General features: G+C 38.1%; 1 protein-coding gene across 6 annotated transcripts in view; it reads right to left on the bottom strand.

The window, feature by feature from the left end:
• The window catches only part of PRDM10 (PR/SET domain 10), a 91,480-nt gene that overhangs the window by 39,015 nt on the left and 28,372 nt on the right, over positions 1-24,093 (bottom strand). For 2 of the 6 annotated variants that reach the window (XM_088800819.1, XM_019713984.3), the window contains exons 2-6: positions 17,148-17,331; positions 14,700-14,864; positions 12,975-13,034; positions 2,680-2,905; positions 446-687 (exon numbers count right to left, since the gene is read on the bottom strand). In XM_088800819.1, coding sequence (XP_088656945.1) covers positions 446-687; positions 2,680-2,905; positions 12,975-13,034; positions 14,700-14,864; positions 17,148-17,216 — 762 coding nt within the window. In that variant the 5' untranslated portion in view covers positions 17,217-17,331. The remainder of the gene's footprint in view (positions 1-445; positions 688-2,679; positions 2,906-12,974; positions 13,035-14,699; positions 14,865-17,147; positions 17,332-24,093) is intronic. The other 4 variants (XM_088800820.1, XM_019713986.3, XM_088800822.1 and 1 more) reach the window with 2 other exon arrangements.

Below are 24,093 nucleotides of genomic sequence, written 5' to 3'. Positions count from 1 at the left end.
GGGGCCTCAGAGGAAACCAACCCTGCCAAAACCTTGATCTTGGCCTTCTAACTGCCAGAACTGTGAGAAAATAAATTTCTGTCATTTGATCAAATATATGGTGATGGAAGGAGAACTGACTCTGGGTGGTGAATACACAATGGGATTTATAGATGATGTAATACAGAGTTGTACACCTGAAATCTATGTAATTTTACTAACAATTGTCACCACAATAAATTTAAAAAAATAAATTTAAAAAAAAATTTACTGTCATTTAATCCGCCCATCTGTGGTATTTTGTTATGGCAGCTCTAGCAGATTAAAATAGCCCCTAAGAATACACTTTTCAGAGTTATTCATATAATGCCTTAGCAAACAACTGCTATGAAGTTCAATTAAGAGACTAAATGCATGCCCCTTCAAAAATAATAACAAGAGTGAACTACGATAAAGCGTGAATTACCTTTAGATGAATATAACAGTCTTTCAGCTCGGACTCCCTGACAAGGGGTCCCTCCACGGGGCCGAACTGGGTGCGCTTGGGGATGCGCCTTTTGGAGAACACACCTCCGAGGAACCGGTCGATGTACAGGACCAGGGGGAGGCTGGCTCTTGCTCTGGTGAGCACAGGACGGTTGGGGATGGGGTGCAACGGGCCATGCTTTGGGCACACTGAAGAGTGCGCATTGTTACACTCCTCACACCCTGCAAAAAAAAAAAAAAAAAAAAAAAAAAAATCTGGAAGTTGAATCCCTCCATGTGATTTGATCTCAAGAAAAAAGCTCTAACCTAAAAAATCCCCAAATCTAAATTTTTAGGCCAAAATTCAATTAACTCCTACAATACAGTACCCATTCAATTGTAATATATTAGCTTTCACAGACCAATAAAATTCTGTACTTTTTTTCCCTCTAAAATCAGGCAGAATTAGCTTATGCCTGCTAAAAATAACATGCAGGCTGTGACCTATTTCTCCACTGGATATCAATTCAAATAGTGGCCACTAAATTTACAAATCAATTATATCTGAAAAGAAAAAAAGAAGAGCTTTAGGCTAAATGTTACCAAATCTGGTAAGACAAGAGAGATGAGGTTTATAATGTGTAAATTATATCTTTTAAAAAGCTGTTAAAAGGGGTGGCCGGATGGTTCAGTTGGTTAGAACGCAAGCTCTTAACAACAAGGTTGCCGGTTCAATTCCTGCATCGGATGGTGGACTGCGCCCCCTGCAACTAATGATTGAAAATGGTGACTGGACTTGGAGCTGAGCTGCGCCCTCCACAACTAGACTGAAGGACAACATGGAGCTGATGGGCCCTGGAGAAACACACTGTTCCCCAATTTAAAAAAAAAAAAAAAGGCTGTTAAAAAAAACCCTGACAATACTGTTTAACTAGTTTTTTCAAAGGAAATTATAGAAGCCTCAGTGTCTGGGCATGTCTAACAAAAACAAAGAGTACTATGCAGTGTGACTGCAACGTATGCTGTATGAAGATAATGCTAAAATGAATGAATTTAACATCTCAGCCCTCATTCACCTGGATGACACAATTAACCCAGCCCTGATAGGACATGTATTTTCAGCTCATTTTCTAAGTGATCATTTTGCACTAAGCATCCACACTCACTCCCTCTTTCCCCATAGCACCCATCTGTCAGCTAACTGCCGGTATTAATGTGGACCACACAGAGATCATGCTCATAACACTTAGCAAGCTTAATTAACCAATCATATTTTACCCAACTCTGGCTTTGCGATGATCTGGCTTGAGGAATAGGTATTTTCAATTCCTACAATTCTCCAATAGTGGAAAACTACTCTGTATTAATGTTTATAAGAGAAAGTAACTATGTGTATTTGAATAAGGAGTGGCCTTGAAAAATGTATGAATTCAAGAAAAAACAAAATGAGGAAGTTCTCTACTGGATATGAAGGTGAACACTGGCCCCAGTGCAAATGAGCTTTACCACCAAAAAAAAAAAATCTTTACCAAATAAAGCTTTACCACCACCACATAGAAGGTCTCACAAATATGGTGAGACCACAACACTCTGACTAGCCTGGTTCATTCAAATAAATGAGGTAAGAACTTTGCCATAGAAGCATGAAAATTGATAGCAAGAAACAGTGATTTGATAGGTGGAAGCAGGACCACCCACCCCTCAGGCAAGCAATATAGAGAGGCAGTGTTATGGTGACCCATGGGCCCCCTGGAGCCAGACCACTGTTTGAATCCTGACCCTTGTAACAATTGAGCATGACCTTGGGAAAGCTACCTATCTCATAAGACTGTGGAGAGCATGAAACAAGTCAAAAAATATAAAGCACTAGTGCCTGAACTACAGCAGGCATTTTTAAAAGATATGAACGGACGTAAAGGCAGCAAAGCCAACGTATTAAAGCTGAAATGGCAGACTATTCCAGAACTGGAGAAACTTATCATAGTGGTTTGGGAGCCCACGCTCTGGTATTAAGAAGACAGGCTTGATGCCTGAGCCACCACTCATCCCTAGCTTCTGCAGGCTGCCTAGCTTCCCCTGAGCTTCTGTCCCTTCATCAGTAAAATCAGAACTCTCCAGACACCATCTGCCTCCCTCACACACTGTTGTGAGGATGAAGTTAAGTGATGCCCACAGAAGGGGCAGCAGTGTTTGCACACAGGAAGCCCTTCCTCACGAGAACCAGCTGGTACTTACATAAGTCATGCGGGTCGAAGGGCCGAGGTGGGTCTGGTTCCCAGTCATCCAGGTCTGTGTCTTCACCATCTTCCTCCTCATCTTCCTCAGTGTCCTCATCCTCATCCTCATCGTCTTCCTCTTTGGCCTCCAGTCTATCCATAGGGTTCTGCAGAGTGGCCAAAGGGTCTGAGCCATCCACGCTCTCAATTGAAGGTAACACCTGATTATGCACGGGTAATGAGGCCTGGACAAAGTTTCACCATCAAGTTAACACACATTCACTTTTAGTTAGCTAGTACACACGTACACACAGGAAATACAAGGCTGCGGTAGCAGATATTCTTCACACTAGCACCCTTCAAGGCCCTGAAGAAATGATTTCCATCTATCGGCTGTTAATGAGGAGTCTGCCTTCATTTTTGCTGTTTCTGCCTGACATCTGGGCAGGCTGATGATCCCTCCTTTGACGCCGGGCAGGAGTTTCAGACCCTGAGAGCACCCGATTGTTTGCTCTGGAACCCTCATGCTGACCCCACCACTTCACCTCAACAAAACCCCGAGCCAGTCTCCTTTCCTTGCTCTCTTGAGCCATTTCAAACCTGCTTGAGAGGCCTGCCCAGTCTCCCCAGAGACTTCAAGTATGTAAGTAACAAACCTTTTCATATCCTCTTGGTGCATGTGTAGTATCATTAATCTCAACATCTGAACTCAATTTGGGGTGGAGGGGGGCCCCTCCCGCCTTTCCAGGGAGGCCACAACATAGTGTGGACAGCGATCTGACCTATCTTCAACCACTTCACTTTTAAAACTAAAACAGTTGGTAAAATTCAATGGCTAACAGCTTTCCTTTGACACACTTCAGAGAGGCTAAGGTGTTTAAGTAAGAATGAAAAAGATGCCTATTTGTTTCATCACGCTGAAGTTAGTCTTTTGCAAATAAGGTAAGGTTTGGATAATGTATTGGGTTAATGCTACCTTAACCAAATACACTGGTAGAAAATAAATGGTACCTTAAAGAGCTCTCTCACCTCCTAAACAAACATCATGGCTTACATAGCACCCCAAATTCCTTTTCTCCAACCTTACTTCTCCTGCCCAGTTAGCACTCTAGTCATACTCAAGCCATATCCCAATCCCATTCAACACAGCAAGGTTTTTTTAATGCCTGCTCCCTGTATCTTTACCTTCCCGTATGTGGTTTTCCTCACCGAGAATGCTCTTCCCACACCTACCTTCTAAACCTAATATCCTGCTCCAGTTTCTCCATGAACCATTTCTGACTGCGTTAGCCCTCCCTGACTGTGCTCTGCTCCGAGCTCACTTGGAGTCATAGAATCCCACTCTACAACATCATTGAGCCTCAGCTTCCGCATTTCATCACTTTACAAGGCGGCTCGATCATTTCGGAATAGTTCAATGATGGTTTCTGCAGAGCCGAGATCTCCTTGCACGTATGTTCCATACATGGGGGACCTACGACTTCCCTCTCAAGCTAGATAGACTATATCTAACCCTTCTGCCACATGAAGACAGCTCTGCAAGTATTTCAAGACCAAAGACCCCTAATTCATTCAATCATTTCTTACATGGCCAAACTTCCAGACCTCTCATCATTCTGTCATCTTCATTTATTCCTCAGCAGATTCCATATCTTTATGAATACAGCATCAGCTTGCATTCACACTTACGCACTTACGATGGCCACTGTTCTACTGCTGGCCCCTTTTGAATCTGCAGATAACTAAAATCCTTTTTTCCTTCTCGTAGAGTGGTATTAAAACATTTTTCTCCTCCTCAGGACTTAAATAGCTGATTTTTACTTAAATGGAGAGGATTTTGCGTTTATCTCCAGCAAATTTCATTTTATTACTTGTTCTGTTCTTCCAGTCTGCCAACATCTTTTAGAATCTTGATGCTGACATCTCACACATTAGCAATCCCCCAGAGCTTTGTATCCATTGCCAAACACCATCTACTTTTCAATTACTGTGCATGTTCATGTGAGTCCATCTTGCCCCTGCAACTGCACCTCAGGGAAGCAGAGTGTGGGCTTTGGAGTCAGATTTGGATTAAAATCCTGGCCCCACTATCTAGCAAGTTAATAAGTTAATCAACTTCTCTGAACCTCAGTTTCCTTATCTATAAAAGACATAGTAACAAACCTGCACCTCATAGATTATTATGAGGACTAAATGAAACAATACGTATATGAGGCCAGTAGTAGAGTGTGTGGCATTTAGTAAGTGCTTAATTTTAGTAATAGATCATTATAATCATAAATTCTGCAGGATGGGGATGGCATCATATGCTTCCTCTACACCTTAACAGACTGCTGAACATTAGGTATGCAACGAGGATTAGTTTGTGAAAATATATTTGGCCCTTTGGGAAATGACATCAATCCCTTTAGGCATCTATAGGAACTCTGCTGCTATTCACAGAAACATCTTTTTTTCAGTTGCATAATACAGCTAAGTCTGAGAACTGCTTAAACTCTATAATGAAACAACATTGTGGGTTTACAGAGTCTAACTGCCACGGCAGTTTAAGATCATTGCCCAACATTTGAAATACTCAGGCTCCAGAAAGCAGATAAAGTCAGTTACCTCAAATAGCATATGCATGTTTTAACATGCATTCATTTAACCCCGGAGCCCAGACTTTTATATGACATTCCATCTCTGTAGTTCAGGGCGTTTTAGAAGCTTTATATGGGAGGACAAAATTCTGGGAGCTGCTTCTGCTTCAGTTTCAATAAAAACAGAATAAAATGCCCACTGAGGTGAGGACTCAATAAGGAAAAGAGCAGGGGACTTCTGGCAATACGACTGTGTTACCCCTCTGCGTCCTCCCCTGATCCTGCAAAGAAGCTACTTCGTTCCCACTTGTTATCTCAGAGCATAGTTTCAGTATCATCCTTTATTCTAAGCACTTAAATTTTATGCTGGTGATGAATGTTATCACCCACTGAACAAACCAAAGCATATATCCACCTCTGCTCCTCATAAATTCTTTATCTCTTTACAGAACCAACCTCAAAGAATGAATTCAGCAATTCAGTTATTCCAGTGAAGCTGAGATGTATTTTTTTCCCCAACTGAAGCTGCTAGAAAGTCTGGTTAGGCAAGGTTACTGCTGGCTTTTCACCACTGCTGAGAAAGCTGACATTAGAAGAGTACCAACAGCCTCTTCCTCCCCCATGCTGGAACTCCCTTAAAAGACTGTGGCAAAGAAAGGCTTGAACACTTCAGCCATTATCTGGAAAGACTGATGTTACAGCAGAGGTTGAACACATACCAGAATCGTGCAAACTACTGTTGAAAAGGGATGAAAAGGGTTGATCACAATCATTTCTAGTAAGAACTATATATTTTTAGATAGCTTATACCTTAACGCACAGTAGGTATGCATTACAAATGTGTTTAATTAATAATTCAAATCAACTGACATTTACTGAGAGCTAGGCATATTTTTAAATTCCTTTGAGGCTAGGTAACATTACCACACAGCTCCTAAGTGGCAGAGATAAAATTCCAAATCTGACTCTGCTCTGCTTTTTCCACTACATCACAAGGGCCCCTAAGGGATTAAATCTATTCAAGGAGGGCAGCAGAGAAGGTAAACATCACACACACCTTGAATACCAGAGCCACAAGGTAATCACACTGGCTCCGGAAACAATGGCCAGGCAGTAAGGTGGTGAGCAACGTGTGTCAATTACACTTAGAGGAAAAGAATATGAAACAAAAATATTTTAATCCTGTGCATTTTGTCATGCACAATAAAACACGGCAGGAGGAAAGAGTTTGTTAAACTTAGGGTACACTTTCTCTTTCCCACTTAATATCACTGTCTATAATTATTTCTGCAAATACATAAAGCATTTCAGGATATAATTCATCTGAGAAGTGAAATATGAAGCTACACTGGACAGCAGCAAACACAACAGAATGTTTCTGGATTCCTACTGAGACCAATTATCAGTGCAGCATATTTCCTTCTCAGTGTGTGGGGAATCACACATGTTCATTTTTCAGAAACAAAGAGGAGACTGTGCTTCTAGGTCTGGAGAGCACTGGTGCCTTTCTTAAGGATGAGGCAATGCACATATGAAAAAGGCTTCAAGTGCATTTTGCCACCACTAAAAACAATTGAAAATAGGAACCTTTTTGCTAAGGGGGATGGGGGAGGAGGCATTTATCATCTGTGTTAAACCCTCACTCCAATTTTCCATCCAGAATTTATCCAGTCACAGAATAAGCTGACCATCACTGAGGTGTTATAGCCAGAAATAAAAATCATGCTGGATGAAAGGGAACTATAATAAAGAAGCCAATAGTTACACGGCCTTGTAATGTAAGGGTTCATAGAGCTATCTGACTACAACTTTCCTTTCGCACAGAACATGAAACAAACAGATTGTTTCTGGAGATTGGAAAAGATGAAGGGCCCTTTGAGGTGCAACCTCAAGTGGCAACAAAACTTCTAATTAAAACTATGCCATAATATTAAAACAACAAAATACCATTTTTGCATATCAGATTGGCAAAATTTTAAAAGACTGCAAATACCTAGTGTGGAAAGTGAATGTGGAAATGGGCATTCTCATATATTGCTGGTGGGAACAGAAATATTTTTGGCTTCCGAAAAGCAATTTAGAAACTCCTATCAATATAACTTCCCCACTTATAATGGCAAATTTAAAACATGTATCAAACAGAGTATCATAATAAACCGCACATACCCATCATTCAACTTCAACAATCATCAACTCATGGCCAGCTTCATTTCCACTTTTCATTCTCCTACCTACTTTCCCCCTCACTAGATTATTTTGAAGCAAACCTCAGACATTATACATTTTCATCTATAAATAGTTCAGTAGATATCTCTAAAAGGACTTTTATATTTATACATTATCATCCTTAAAAATTATTCATTCCTTAATATCATCAAATATCCAGTTAACTGTGTTAGGATTTCCCCAGTTGTCTCATGATTTTTTTATAATTGGTTTGTTCAAATCAGGACCTAAACAATGCAGGTCCACTTACTGCATTTGACTGATATGTTTCTGACGTCTCCTCTAACTGTAAATTCCCATTCCTTTTCTTTTCCTTTGCAATTTGTATGTGGAAGAAACGAGGCCATTTGTCCTTCGGTTTTCCACAGTCTAGATTTTGCTGATTACATCCTTGTGTGTCTTTTAACTTGTTCCATTTTGTCTACCATGCTTCCTATAAGCCGGTAGTGGAATCCAGAGACTCAGATTCAGGTTCAGTCTTTTGGGAGGAATGCTTCATGTGTGGTGAAATGCAGTAAGAGGTACACAACACCAGGAGGTCTATAATGAATGGTTCTCCCTTTTTCGTGATATTAACAATATTCAGAGGGTTAAGTTGATCCATCCATTATAACGTGGCTCATCAGCTTTTTCCTGATAGTTTAGGGCTGTTGTTGATGATCACTGCCTAGATCCATATTTCATTAGAAGATGAAAAATGCTGATATTCTAAGCCAGTCATCCCCTTTATTTATTAGTTGGAATGTTTCTATAAAAAAAGACTTCCCTCATCAAGTAATTGTTTACCTAAGTACTTTTAGGGAGAAAGGCTGCATTCTGTCATTTATCAGTTGCACGAATAATGTGGTGATCCCCTACCATCCTCAAAAAATTACCAATGAGTTATTTCTTTTAATATCAGTATGAGCTTGTGGATTTTAAATATAGTTAATGTATTTCAATCTATTGTAGATATTTTCCTTTTTTTTACAGCTCAAATTGTCCCATTTTGGCCCCCTCAAGTTAGATCAGTAGTTCTTTCCACAGGACCACTGAACAGAGTTGTTACTAGCTTCCTTGCATTCTGATAAAATATTACAGGCACATCTTGTACATTTCCTGTTCCAGAGCTAGAATCTGCCGTTTCTCTAGGTAGCCCTGATTCCTTTTACTGGAAAATTGTATTTAGAGACCACGTCAGCTCATTGCTACTGCATAGATGACTGTATCTACACCTTTCCAGTGGCCAGAACTAGAAAATGTGTTTTTTTAAGAGAAAATTACATCACAAGTTCATACTGATATTCTAATTCAAATCTGGGATCCTGGGTTTTATTTAATTTATTTGATTTTTATATTTGTATCTTTTTGCACTTTCACAAAAAAAATCTTGGTTCTTAAATAATTTTAAATGTGAATACCGTGAGTCTCTTTCATTTCTCTTTGGAGACTTTATTCTAAGGAAATAATCTGGTATGATATCTATGGCAGTGTTCTTTGTAGTAGCAAAAAAAATAGGAAATAGCCTACATATAAAACAATGGATAATATAGATAGTAGTACATTCCTATAATAGAATACTATACAGTCAATAAAAATGATGATGTAGATTTTCAGGATGCTATTAAAAGGAAAAAGAAAAATATCAAGCTGAAAGCTTTTCTCTGTTCTTTTCTTTTTAATTGAGACATAATTGACATAATATTATATTAGATTCAGGTATATAACATAATAATTTGATATTTGTAGAAAGCTACTTTAAAAGCAAGAAAATCAAACACTGTGGCTGAAAAATACAATGGATTATTAAATAAATATGTAAACCCCAAACAAAATAGTAGCAAACCATATCCAAATCCAGACATATATGAAAAGGAGCAAGTAGAGGAGTTTATTCTAGAATGCAAGGCTGGCTTAATTTTTAAATATCAATTAATGTAATTCACCATATTAACAGAAAGGAGGAGAAAAATCTCAACAGATTCAGAAAAAGCACTTGATAAAAAATCAACATCCCAGAATAATAATAAACATCAATTAATAATAAATAAATATATATTAAAAACTAAAAATAAAGACAACTTTCTTAATCTGATAAAGGGTACTTTTGTTATAAAAATCCTGCACTAAACAACATTTTTAATAGTGAAAGTTTTTCCCCTAAGAACTAGGATGGAAAAAAGGAAACCTACTAGCACCACATCTATTCAATAATGTATTTAGTGATCCTAGCCAGCAGGCCAAAAGGGAAAAAAAAAAAGAAAAAGAAAAGATATAAGGATTTGGAAGGATTAGAAAGAAATAAAACTGTCAGTATTCATAGACAACATGACTATCAAGAAAATAAAACATAAAATTTGAGGGCCAGCCCAGGGGCTCAGGTGGCTGGAGCGCCGTGCTCCTAACGCTGAGGTCGCCAGTTCGATTCCCACATGGGCCAGTGAGCTGCGCCCTCTACAGCTAAGATGGTGAACAACAGTTCTCCTTGGAGCTGGGCTGTCATGAGCAGCCGGGGGTTGGAGTGAGCTGCTGAGTGCTGCCGCCGGCTGCTGTGAACTAGCGACCAACTGCCTCAGCGTGCAAGTGCAAGTCTCATAATACCAGCATGGGCCAGGGAGCTGTGTCCTACACAACTAGACTGAGAAACAACGGCTTGAACCCGGAGTGTGTGTGTGTGTGGGGGGGGGGGGAGGTGGAAGAAGGGGGAAAAACAAATAAATAAAATAAAATTTGGAAAAATGAAAAATTTTTAAATTATACTATTTATAATATCAAAACACACCAAAAATCTAGGAATAAATCTACTGAAAGATGTGTAAGACCTCTACCTAGAAGACAATTTTTTAACTTTTATTTTAAAGTCAGGGATATATCATGTTCACAGATTGGAAGACACAATATTATAAAGATATCAATTCTTTACATACTGATACATAATACAATGAAATTCCATTGAAAATCCTGCAGGATTTTTGTGAAAACTTCCAGGATGATTCTGAAATGTACGTAGAAAAGCAAAGGGCCAAGACACTCTCAAAGAAGATCAAAGTGGAGGAAGGATCACAGTCCTGAATATACTGTAATTTATTCATAAAACTGAATACTATATAGCAATAAAAATAGACGAAAAACACCCACAGCTACACCCAACAACATGAACTAATCTCCCAAGCATTAACAATGAACAAAGGAAGCCAGACAAAAGGAAACCATACTAAGTAATTCCATTTATATAAAGTTCAAAACCATGGAAAACTTATCTATGGTGTTAGCAGGCAGGACAGTAGTTACGTTTGACGAGAAGGGAAGGAAAAGTATTTAGGAGGGAGCCTGAGGATGGCTTTTAGGAGTAATGTTCTATTGTTTAATCTGAGTTTTGGTTATAGGGAGTTTTGATATATCATTGCACTTTTATATATTTAATTAAAAAGTAAATAATAACACACCATAAGGAAATGTAGTGAACACAAAGGAAATTACATAACTAACATGGAAAATAATAGCTATAAAAATGATTATAGAGAACATGTTAGATATCAAATACAAAGAAGAGTCAATATTCTCATGACTCATGTTCCTAAAATAGGGAACATAGAAAATGAAATTAAAAAGATTTTCAAAGGACCAATAAATAAAAATTTCCTAAAATAAAGTTTTAACTTATACATCAAAAGGACACACCCTATCCTAGGAAATTCTGATTCATACGCTGGTGAAGTCATTAGACTTCAAATAAAACTTCAAGGATAAAAGAAGAATCAAACAGGCATTAAGTCAGAAAAGGATTGAGGAAAATAATCAAAATTAGACTCCAGATTCCTACAAATTAAATACCAGTAGAGAATGGAGCACAATTCTAAATTAACTCTGGTTACTGAACAGAACACAAATATATTAGTTACAATAATAATGCAACTAACACAAAACAATGAAGAGGAAAGTGAGAGGAAGTGTCAGTGTGCTGATGTCCATGTCACCACAGCAGGAGCCAAGGACAGAATGGGACTGAAGCTAAAGTGCAGTTTAGGAAAACATAGTAAATTGCCTCTTTCAATTTCACCTCAATTTCTTTTTCTTCTGCTAAATTCAAGTAAATTTAAGTTTAAAGTATTCGGATGAATAATAGCATTTGGGAGTCAGTGCCATTTTCCCTTTATTTATCTTTGTCTGTATGTCTAGAAGGATGTCTGGAATAATAGTTACCAACTGCTCAGTTAATGAGGATGTTTCTGGGAAGAATTTGTTTATTTGTTTTTTTGTTGTCGTTGTTTTTAATGTACCTCTCTTTTCCAGTATTGCTTCAACTTTTTAAAAAAAAATAAAATCATCACTTCAAAAAAATGAGTGAATGAGTTAATCTACGAAAGACAGTCAAAGGAATTTCATTTTATCTTTTCCTGCCAGGTTGTAAAAACTAATTACAACTTTCATTACTTCCTTGATGGAATCAATAAATATTCACAGAACTGTACATGACTTGTTTTGTCAAGGATATATACCTAATTATTACAAAATTATTAAAATAAAATGATAACTCTGCTATAGATTGAATGTTCGTGTCTCCCCAAAATTTGTATGTTGAAACAGAATCCCCAATGAGATGGTGTTGGGGAGGAGCCTCTGAGAGGTGATTAAGTCATGAGGGTGGAGCCCTTATGAATGGGATTATCGCCCTTACAGAAGAGACCCCAGAGAGCTCCCTCACCCTTTCTGCCACGTGAGGACACAGTGAGAAGATGGCCGTCTATGAACCAGGAAGTGGGCCCTCAACTGACACCGAATCTGCTGGCGCCTTGATCTTGGATTTCCCAGCCTCCAGAACTGTGAGAAATAAATCTCTGTTGTTATAAGCCACCTAGTATATGGCATTCTGTTATAGCAGCCTAAATGGATTAAGACACTTTTTCATTCAAGTCCACAGACCCCACAAAATTGTAGATCACTACCAATCAGGCATAAATTTAACCATAACTTATATGACAAAGACTCTTAAGAATTCTCTAGATTTCATAAGTAATATTAATACAACTACTACATAGTTTTCAAGTTTTAAAATGGAAGTATCCAAATCATCTATAAAAAATTAAAAAGTAGAAAGTGCTTACTAATTGAGAATTTATTTGATAATCACTCATGACACTTGGTGGTACAGCTAAAAAGTCGTACTAGCCAACATGAAAATGAAACTATTTGGATTCGTATTCCCTTCAGAGTAATACTGACAATATCTAGCTTCTGCATCTTCTTTATCACTTTCACAACCTGAAGGAAAATAAGGAGGAAGTCCCTCAAAGTCAAAAAGGACATACTAGAAATATGGATAAAAGGAAAGAAATGTTTAAAGGATAACCAAAAAGAATATCAGTTTTCAGAAGCTAGAATGAGGAAGGCTGCCATCAAATTTAATCTAACATATAAGAAACAGACATCGAGAGAATGCACAGAGCAGAGGGTTGGGGACATTCCAGGGAATGGTAAAATCCATAGTATTATCCCCAAACAACAAAGAAGCAAAAATGTAACTCATTACCTGCTGAGCTGTAGCATCCTGTTGGACATAAGTTACCTGGCCTGGGTCTGTAAACAGAGTCTAGACAAAACAAAAACAAAAAAAAGAACACAGTAACAACAACAAACTTATCTTTAGACAGCTCGCCTACACAGGAAAAATTATCCTACTGCTAAGCACCAATTCGTGGGAGAGTTAATTCCCATATAGCTAGTAATAATCCTCATTAATAAAGAAGATAAAGATAGTAATCTTACATTTAGCTAAAGCCTTTCATTCAGATGGCTCCAAAGAGATTGTATAAGCTAACCATCTCAACTGGCTAACATTCTACACGATTTTCCTCTTAAGTAAAGCCTCTCTTGAGGTGGAATGTCACAGCTAATTAAAAAGGCATGTCATGGAAATATAAAAGACATGCCATGAGTGAGGGTGCATACATTCACACATAATGCTGTGTATCATAGGAGCACACTTGTGACTGGATGAAAATGGCTAGAAATATATAGACATACAGAAGAGTATTATATACACAAGCATTACAATTCTCTGAAATATAAAATGCACACTCATTATCAGAAGAGAAGTAGAAGGAAACAGATTGCATTTAATGTTGCATAGGTTCTTTTTTGGAAAAAGCCAGTAAAATCATAATTTTTTTTAAAATCTCATTATAAACACAAAATAATTTTAGTCATGATGCAGCAAAGCTAACTAGAGTAGAAAAATCTTCAAAATTATTTTAGCCAGGGCACCATAGAAAATTTCCAATCCAAAAAAATATTCTTTCCCCTAAAGCTTTTAAAAGACTTTAATTTGCCCACACCCTCAGCAAACCTGTGAGAATAAGAACTATGGTCAAATTTTGATTGCAGAGGAATGTAAAAGAATTTCAGCCAGTATCAAATTCTTATAATTAAGACATCTAGTAATATAGTAATACATTAAAAGCTGGGCCCAGAACATTCTCTATAAAAACTATGTGATCTTATTTGAATATAGTTGGGGGACCAAAACTAAGCAGAGGCATTCCAAAACTATCATCTGACTATTTGTCAATTTCATCTTCATATCAATTTGAGAGGTATTAATTAGTTTGGACCCATTTCTTCTTGGAAGTGATTTGAGCCTCTTGATTAAATATTGAAAAATTTTATTACCAGGATCCTACTATAAAAGTATGAAACTTATTCTTTTACGATGTTTAAAAGTACTTTGTACAGTGTAAAGTGCTAACAAGAGAAACTAAACTAACATTTATATATTGGGGAATACTTGTGTCATGCATTTGGAAACTAATATCCCAAATCACTGGCAAAAAAATAAAGGTAGCTATAATTGTACACCAGTTTTACCTTTGCTCTATTACAGTCCTACAAATCAGTAAAGTATTAATAAATAGCAGTCGATAAGCTAGTAGAACCTTTTGCTTACACATTGAACTGTAATAACCTATATGTTTTCACTGATGCATCTTTGATTAAGGTATACAGATCTAAATGTTATTTTTGGCCTGGCTTTTGATACTTAGGAAAAGTACCAAGTTGATCATATAGTCCATGATCACTGAAGAGAAGAACTGTTATGAATGTATCATACCTTCCCCTGCCAAGTTGACTGTAAACTCCATGAGAGCACAAATCTTATCTGAATATTTCCTGTCTCACCAGCCCTTCACAGTGAATGGCAGAGAGTAAAGAATTAACTGATTAATAAACAAACTATACACAATAAGGCTTCACATGCCTGAGCGGCTTCCACAGGATGGATGTATACCAGCGTATGCTCCGGACCATCCACTGACGTGTAGGAGGCACCATCTGCCGTGTACACCACCTGCTGGGGTGGACGAACCTGGTCATCGGTATAGACGATCTGAGCCACAGTTCCAGCGTCTGGAACAAAGTGCACCTGGGGCAAAAAGCAGCAAGTATGTAGCAACCACTCGCATAGAACAGAAAACAATCTCACAAAGACGCATGGAAGACCAAGCACAGTACACACTTAAAATATCCCCAGTGAAAGAAGAATAGGGATTGATACATCCTCATCTATGCTGAGTGAATTAGTTAGCTAGAGACAGGATCCAAGAACCTTGTCACTCACTGACTTGCTGCTTACATTAGGCAGCTGATTTAAATTCCTTTGCCTCATATGTCCAGTGCAGATACCTCTTTGTGGGAGTAATGGGGGTGGTTAACTGATCCTGGAAGTGTTACTGAAAAGCCAATTGCTTTAAACATCATAAAAATTCTACTTTGTAACCAATAGTGCCTTTCAGCAGACATATTGAAGTCATTTTATTTCCTACAAATTTTTTCATACTCCAAGGCTGTACTGGAGGCAGATTAAGCAGTTTGCTAAATCAAAGACTGTAACAGAATTCTTTGCCAGCCAGGTAAAGATACAGAAAATTCTAATGAAGTGCTTTTCGGGGGTTCTGGACAACTATTTCAGTTGTCACCAGAGTAAGTAATGTTCTATCTACCAAGAACTAAAACAGAAACTGAATTTCCTAAAATGCTTTCTGAGCAGTCAGCTTTGCAGGTTTGAATTCTTGAAGGCTTGAGTTTGGCACAAAGCCCGATGCCTGATATTGAAGGTATAAGAAGCAGATGGCCAAAGCACACATTTGGGAGAGAAATAATTTATGTGCTGATATTGAAGTTAGGTACTCGTAGGTTGGAATCCTTACTCTTCTACCGTCTCGGCTTTGGACCTAACTTTATTATTTCTGTTTTCTCCAATGGAGAATAGTAGATTCCAAAGATGATATAAACTAATTTAATCCCCAAAAAGAAACCTAGAGACTAAATGTAATCAAGCACTACAGAAATAAAACAAACTTCAATACTAAGTCCAGCTTCCACATAAATTTGATTTGTCCATGAAGATATAGTATATATATTGGCGGAATTAGGCTTATAACATATTTGTGCATTTTTAAAGTACTACAAGATAATTTTGTGATTTTAGATTTATTCACCATCATCAAAACCTTGGACTAGTTTCAGTGCTTAAAAAAAGCAAAAAAAACAACAAAAAAAAACATTTCCTCAAAACAAGAGTTACCCAAGCTCTTCAACTTGATCTTCACTACTCACTCTTCTGCTAACTCAGAATTCCTAGCTGGGAGAAGGTTAAGAAGAGGAGGTGCAATGAGGGATACTGTACTCTGCTGTCTGGTTACCCATAAATGGGGACCCTGGTCACGCAGAGTGCCGTAATCTATTTTCTTTATTCTGTTCTTTAATGGACTACATTTTTGCTTGTAAACAAAATACATCAAAATATATAGCTGCATGGAAGTGGCCTTCAGAATGGTTTCCATGAGAACAAAACAGCATTCTCAATTATCCTGCTAGATGGATTTCTGGAACTTTTTTTCTTAAGTGTTCAGACCAGATGATCAATTTTATTTATTATAATAGTATATTGCTTAAATTAAATAAAATGTGTATATTTAAATGTTTCAGTATTAACTTCCTGGTTTTGATAATAGCATTATGATTATGTAATTTAATAAAAAATCAAATAATGCTTAAAAATCAAATTTTACGTTTTGGTTGCATACAAAACATGCCTCTGTATGACTGCCGACTCTTCTCAAAACTCAAATCCACACCAAAAATGCAGACGTTTGCCTTTGCTGAGAATAGTCAAAAGAGCATGTAGCTAGTTATGATAGCAATTGGAAAGGCAGAGATCATCCGTTACAGTGGCATTTGAATAAGCGACTAATCTCCAGAGGTATTGACTCAACAGGACAACTTTCAATTAGAGGTTTACATTCCAAATTTGAAAAGAAAAAAAAAAGCCACTCACTTTAATAGATACACCTATATTTCATTACTCACAGAGAATCAAAACCCTATACTGAACAATATCAAAGAAACACACTTTCAGCACCAATAACAAAATAAAAAGGGGGAGTGAAACATTATGACAATGAGTTGGGGAAAGGCAGAGAAGCCTCTGGGTGGTATAGCTCAGCGCTTCTGAATCACACTGGACCATACTGACAGGGCACTCAAAGTGCTGAAACCCTGCCTGTTCCTTAGCTACCAGTTCTGCGTGTCAGCTCCCTGCCAGCTACTCATTACTATGTATGTAGAAGCTGCTATTTAGCTGTCAGCAAACTGTACCCAACTCAAAAACCATTATCAATACCAAGCGGGAAAGACCACTCTTCACCTGTGCAGCATTCTCTTCCTGCTCTGCAGATGTAGGCCACACGTGTGGGCTTTCATTTTTGGAATCCATCCTTTCTGGGGACCGTTCCACGTTCGGGGCACCTACAGCAGCATGGGGTGGAGGACAGTCATCTGTCTACCATGCGAGTGTTCATGAAGGACAAATAGAGGTCCCTATAAGGTGCCTGAGAAAAGAGACAAAAGGAACCAAGACTTGAAATAAATCAGTTTTATTTAATAATAATTGTAATAAATAATCATTTTAATAAATCAGTTTCAACCACAAAGAGAGGGGGGAAAAAAAACTTTGTAAAAGATAACATACCTGGGCAGAAAGGTAAAAATGGAGAAATTATTTGTATGAATAATACAATGTATGGCGCGCTTGCTATGTTCTAAGCATACATGAGATATGAGTAACGCTCATTACAAACACAGAAGGTGATGCTCTTAGTTCTAATGAGAATGAGATTCCCAGATGCGAAATGCAGGTAGGTGACGGCTTCACACCCAAGTCTGACTGCTGCACAGCCCCAGCCACCCCCTCCCTTGCATACTTGCTTAAGCACTGACCTCCTATACCACCTCGAATAAACAGTAGAATAACAAAAGTCACAAAACGAGGAAAACATGGCAATGGGGGAGGCTGAATTTTCTGGGCCACAATTTGGTGAATATAAATATAAACGTTGTTTCCCATTTGGTCAGTACAGGAGGGATTAGCAAACAAATCAAAAGCCTTATCAAACATCAACATGCACTATATCTACATCTTGAAATCTTATTCTTTTCCAAAATAGGCATTTTTAAGGAAATCAATCTTCCCTTTCGATGATGGTAAAATGCTGGCATTTTAAAAGTCCTGTGAGATTTGCTGTATAATAGGGCAGCTGGGCAGCCATGCCTGGTACACCTCCTCCCGACATCCCATATAAGTAGCATACGTAGATAGGAAAAGTGCCACTGCTCAGAACACCGTTAAACTAAGGGTAATAAAGACCACTGGCCAAGATGAAGCCAGAATTTTCCCCATTATTAATGGTGAAGGGGACCAAAGTTGTGCCTTTTGGGATATTAATTTTAATTAAGCTGGTTATTAAGAAACAAAAGACTCAAAAAGAATCTTTGACCCTGGCTTTCCTGCCTAAGAGATTCAGACGGAAAGGCCTATTCCAGGAAGGGAATCTTGGGATGCTCACCCTAGCAGCCTAGTTTGAATTGAGTATGGTAAATAGGAAGGCTTCAGGCAGGGACCTGTTAGCTAGATACCCTGTTTCCCATTGTTTCTGAGTTGCCTAGCCAGAATTTACCTGCCTTGTGTGTCCCCTCTTCCTCAACTACCTGTAAATCTCCCATTCTCACTTCTGAAATCTAAGACCCCCTCCCCCTCCATTCCCCATTTGTCCAAAATATTATATATATCCATATATACTATCGTTGGAATTTTCATTCTTATGTGAATTCCCCATGTGCATGTATTAAAATTTTGATTTTCTCCTCCTGTTAATTTGTCTCTATTAATTTGTTTACTAGCTCAGCTAGAAGAATTTAGAAGGTGGAAGGAAAAGTATTAATTTTAGCCCCCACAATGGAAATAAGCTGAGAAACACATTCTAAGACTACACATGCTCCAACCTCTGAACCAGACTAAAGTCCAAAGAAAGAATAGGTACTGGAACACCCAGTGTCTGGGCCTAACTCTGGATATAGGAACTGCCATGTCCTAACTGCATGGGAACTATGGAGGAGATTGCATGCTTCACCTCTACACTACCATCCTCACCCGCACCCCAAAGCCCTCCCACCACACACATACACTCATCCTGTACACACCCGACTCTTCTCTTCATCGGAGAGTACTGGAAACAACCATGTCCACCAACAGGTGAACATATAAACAAAAGGGCATCAGATAACTTTCTGGAGAAATGGAAATGTTCTATATCCTGTCTCTGGAGTGAGGTGGTGGCTACATGGGGAATAATGTGTCAAAAGTCATCAATCCATTATTCAATTAAAATATGTGAATTTTAGCATATGCAAATTTTAGCCTAATAAAGTTGATTTTTTAAAAAATAATACCTTCCTTACATAACAGCACTATTTAAGCAGATATAAAAAGATATTCGGGGTGAGTTGTACAGTACGTGAAATTATACCTCAACAAAGCTGTTATATATTTTTTAAAAGGTTCAAAACTATTAAGACACCTAGGAGTAAATGTCGACAATAATATAAAGATCTATGTGAAGAAAAACACAAATTTGTTCAAAAGGACATAAAAGGCTCAGTATTACAAAATTATAAAATGTTCCATATGGGAAGCATTTTTTAAATTTTATTTTGAAATGGTTTCAGACTGGAAAGCTGCAAAAATAGTACAAAGAATTCCTGTTTTTCTTCACTCAGATTTCCCAAATGTTAACATTTTACCATGTCTACTTTATTATTCTCTTTTCTCTCTCTCTCTCTCTCTCTTTCTTCCCCTCTCTCTTTTCACCTGAACTATTTGAGAGTAAGTTACAAATATAATACCTTCTACTATTAAATTCTTAAATGCCTATTTACTAAAAATGGAACATTTTATCACATAACCACAGTATTACTATTAAAATTAGGAACTTACTAGTGAAACTATTACCTCATTTACAGACCTTATTCAAAATTTGTCAATTGTCTAATTAATGTACTTTATAGAGAAAGAAACAACTTTTAGGGGGCCCTAGATCCAATCTGGTATCACATAAAGTGCACTGAGTTATCATGTCCCTTTAATCCCCTCTGTTCTGGAAAGTCCCTAGTCTTTCTTAGTCTTCCACAACCTTGACATTTTTGAAATGCACAAACCATTTATTTTTTAGAATGTCCCTCAGTTTGAGTTAGTCTGCTGTTGCTTCGTGGTTAGATTCAGGAGATGTATTTTTAGCAGGAATACCACAAAAAAGATGTTGTATCCTTCCCATACAGGAATTTGAGATTTTTTTTCAACTTGGTTCATGAACTGCACAAACACTCAAGTGCAGACTCTGCTAGACATTGGGATGCAAAGAGGATCAAGGCAGGCTTATCTTATGTATTAATGAAACACACACAGCTCAGAGTGCCTTTCTGCATTTGTTTTAATTCCTAGAAAGTGGCTTATTATTGCTTTCATTTTCATTTTATTTATATCTTTTTAAGAGGTAGTAAATGCAATTGGCTCAAAATCCAAAAGATACAAAAAGGTATAGAGCAGACAATCTCTCTATGTGGAACCCCTTAGCAACTCTTCCGAAGCAACCTATATGATCAGTTTCTTGTCTATTCTTCCAAACATATTTTATGTACATCCAAGCAAAAACATACATACTCTCTGGCAGCCAGATGGCTCAGTTGGTTAGAGCGCGAACTCTGAACAACAGGGTTGCCAGTTCGATTCCCACATGGGCCAGTGAGCTGCACCCTCCACAACTAGATTGAAGACAATGAGCTGCCGCTGAGCTTCTGCAGGGGTGGCTGGATGGCTCGGCTGGTTAGAGGAGGGGTGGCTGGATGGCTCAGCTGGTTAGAGAGCGAGCTCTCAATAACAAGGTTGCTGGTTCAATTCCCACATGGGATGGTGGGCTGTGCCCCCTGCAACTAAAGATTGAAAATGGCAACTGGACTTGGAGCTGAGCTGCACCCTCCACAACTAGATTGAAGGACAACGACTTGGAGCTGATGGGCCCTGGAGAAACACACTGTTCCCCAATAAAAAAACAAAACGAACAGCTATACTCTGCCTCTCCAACCACAAATAACAACATACTATTGATTCTATACAAAGTAGCATCTCTTTTAAACCTTGTGTATTCCACATAATACCATACCTTTTACCTTGTTCCATATCCATACACCGTTTCCTCATTCTTTATTACAGCTGCATCATTTCATTGTATGAATATATCATAATTTACTTAATCTCATGTTGATAAATATTTAGGTTATTTCTAATCTTTTGCTACTATAAGTAATGCAGTGATAAATAACTTTGGACATACACTGTTTTATACATGTTTGTATCTTGAATTCTTTTGAAGTCTCAGGGAAAATACTCAGTTAAAGTTGTTGTACAACTGTTAAATCGTTATTAGTTTCTGAACTCCAACACTGGCACTCATCTCCCTGTGCCTGGTACAGGAGGGCTCTGGGGATGTATGGGGGAACAGTGCTCTGTGGGGAGGCAGCAGTTAGTACAAGAGGTGGTTAAGAGCTTGGGCTCTGACCTGGATTTGGGTAGTGATTCTGAGACTTAACTGACCTTGGGCAAAACACAGAAGTTCCCTAAATTCCTCTTCCTCTTCTGTAAAATGAGGATCATAAGGTTATTGAGAGAATGACATGAAATAATGCATATGAAATGCTTAGCACAATGCCTGCTATTTAATAAACACATATTAGCTTTAAAAAAAAGGTTTTCACAAGTTTGCCAGTTCAATTCCTCGAGTCCTTTGGTGGGCCCTGCCCCCTGCAACTAAGATTGAACACGGCACCTTGAGCTGAGCTGCCGCTGAGCTCCCAGATGGCTCAGTTGGTTGGAGCGTGTCCTCTCAACCACAAGGTTGCCGGTTTGATTCCAATAAGGGATGGTGGGCTGTGCCCCCTGCAACTAGAAAACGGCAACTGGACCTGGAGCTGAGCTGCACCCTCCACAACTAATACAGAAAAGACATCAACTTGACTTGGAATAAAAGTCCTGGAAGTACACACTATTCCCCAATAAAGTCCTGTTCCCCTTCCCCAATACAAGCTTTAAAAAAAAAAAAAAAAAAAAGGTTTTCAATCATATTGCATTTTTCTGTCTAATTACCTTCCTCCTCTTCTCTAAGTTCTTTCATGTCAAGGAATGTGTTTATCCACGAGAGTAACTCTAGATCTGGTATGTGGTAGGTACTCGATAATCTGTATGGAGTGGTTTAAAGAAATCACGTTGTGCAGTGGGAAAAGAGAAGAGGACACCTAATCCCAGACAGGGTGTTCAAGGATGATTTCTCAGAGAAGATGAAACGTGAAGGATAAATGGGAGCGAGTAAGCAGAAATGGGAAGGGACAGACTGACTCATCTTTGTTCTAATGTGACCAAAGGAAGGAAGTGGACATTGCATGACATAAAATACCAGTAAACTACGTAAGGCAAGGATACAGGAGGATAAAAGGGAAATAACTACTTAGCAGACGTGGAGCAAAATAACAGAACAGTCATCTGCACATAGGAAAGTTTGTCAGTAAAATTTAGCAACAAGGATGTGAAATACTGCCCACAATGGCAGTCCCTAATAACTTTAGAATACTGTTAGCACATAAAGAAGCCCAAGATAGAAAAAAAAAACGCGTTAATTCAAAAAATGCCTGGAATCCACAACAGAGATACAGAATACCCAGTTAGTAGCTCTTGTTCTTCAAGATAGTTATAAGATATATTAAGCGTCTGTATCTACTAAGCTATTTTAAACACTAATGACATTCTGTAATAATTTATTGTTTAATAAGTTGCTCAGGAAAACTGAATTGTAAGCATGACTCCACTACTAAATAAGTCACTTTAAATCTTCTGGCATCATCTGCAAAAGGTGAGTATAAAATGGTTTCTCAAATCTATCCTAGTCTTGAGCTTACATGAGAAACAGTAAAGTAGACAATCCATAGAATCTGAATTGAACATCCTGACTTCCAGACTGGCTCAACTGCTCACTAATTACATAACCTTGGCCAAATTATTTAAATTTTCAATATCACTATATGTAAAACAGAGATAATAATTACCTCCTGTAGTTATTGTGAGGGTTAACATGATACATGCAAAAATTCTAGGTACAAGATCTAGCACATAGTAATGTTCAAATATATCAACTTTCATATTTTACAGAGGAGCTTCAGAATTTTCAAAACATTTCATAATTTTTTAAAACCTAACAATTAATCAAATAATAAATGCCCTATACATGAACTTCCTTTATAGTAAGGTATGTCATATTTGTTTTCCTGTTTTAACTGCACAATTTATAGAGCCCTGTTGATCTTGATTTGTAGGAGACCGGGAGGAGCCATTGCAGCGCTGTCCACTAGGCAGGTGCTGACAGGCTCTGTTAGCTGGCGATAGACTTCCTTCCACGCCTCACACTTTTGCCTCTTCTATAGCCCTGAAAGAACCGGAGAACCAAACTACACCTTGTTTAGAAAATGGTCACCCATCTTCCCTCCTTTTACCCGTTGTCCAAAATGTTAAGACTTCACTTCTAGGAAGAGAAGGACATGCTTGCATTTCTATCCTCTCTTACGACTTTATTCAATGAATACTTATTAAGTATTTGCTATGTGTCAGGTACTTTTCTAGGTCCTTAAGAAACATCAGTGTGTCAAAAAAAAAAAAATACTTGCCTTCTTAAAGTTTCTATTCTAGTTATTTTTTTTCTTGCATAGTATTGTATAGTTGAAAGTATGAGCTTTAGAATCAGACAAATCTGAGTTCTATGCTCCTAAATCTACTGTGTACTTCATGGGTGTGATATTAGTAAGCCACAAACTGAATCTCAGTCTCATTTGAAAATCTAAATTATCTGCCCAGCATTGTAGTTGTAAGAATTAATGATCTGTCTAGAATGCACGTTTTCACATTTTAACATTTCTGAACTAGGGATCTATTTTACAACAGTGGTGTCCTGCAGGCGCCATCAGTCAGGAAGTGGCTGCCACTGCCTCCTCCTGTGTGACCTTGCTCACAGCCCTTCATTAGTTCTGTCCTCGCTTCACTGAGTCATGTATGCTGTCAGCACTAGACACCCTGAGTCTAACTGCCATTTTAAATGTCTTAAAAAAGATGACACTATAATTTGGCATTAAAACTGAAAGGCGTGGGAGCAGCAGCTGGGCATAGATTTGATTAGGGAAGCAAATATTCATCATTGGAAAAATGACCTTAACAACCAAAC

Source organism: Rhinolophus sinicus, chromosome 9, assembly GCF_057876585.1.
Source record: "Rhinolophus sinicus isolate RSI-liver-muscle chromosome 9, RSI-T2T, whole genome shotgun sequence".
NCBI lineage: Eukaryota > Metazoa > Chordata > Mammalia > Chiroptera > Rhinolophidae > Rhinolophus > Rhinolophus sinicus.
Note: the sequence above shows the minus strand (reverse complement) of the source record. Positions and strands in the feature narration are given on the sequence as shown.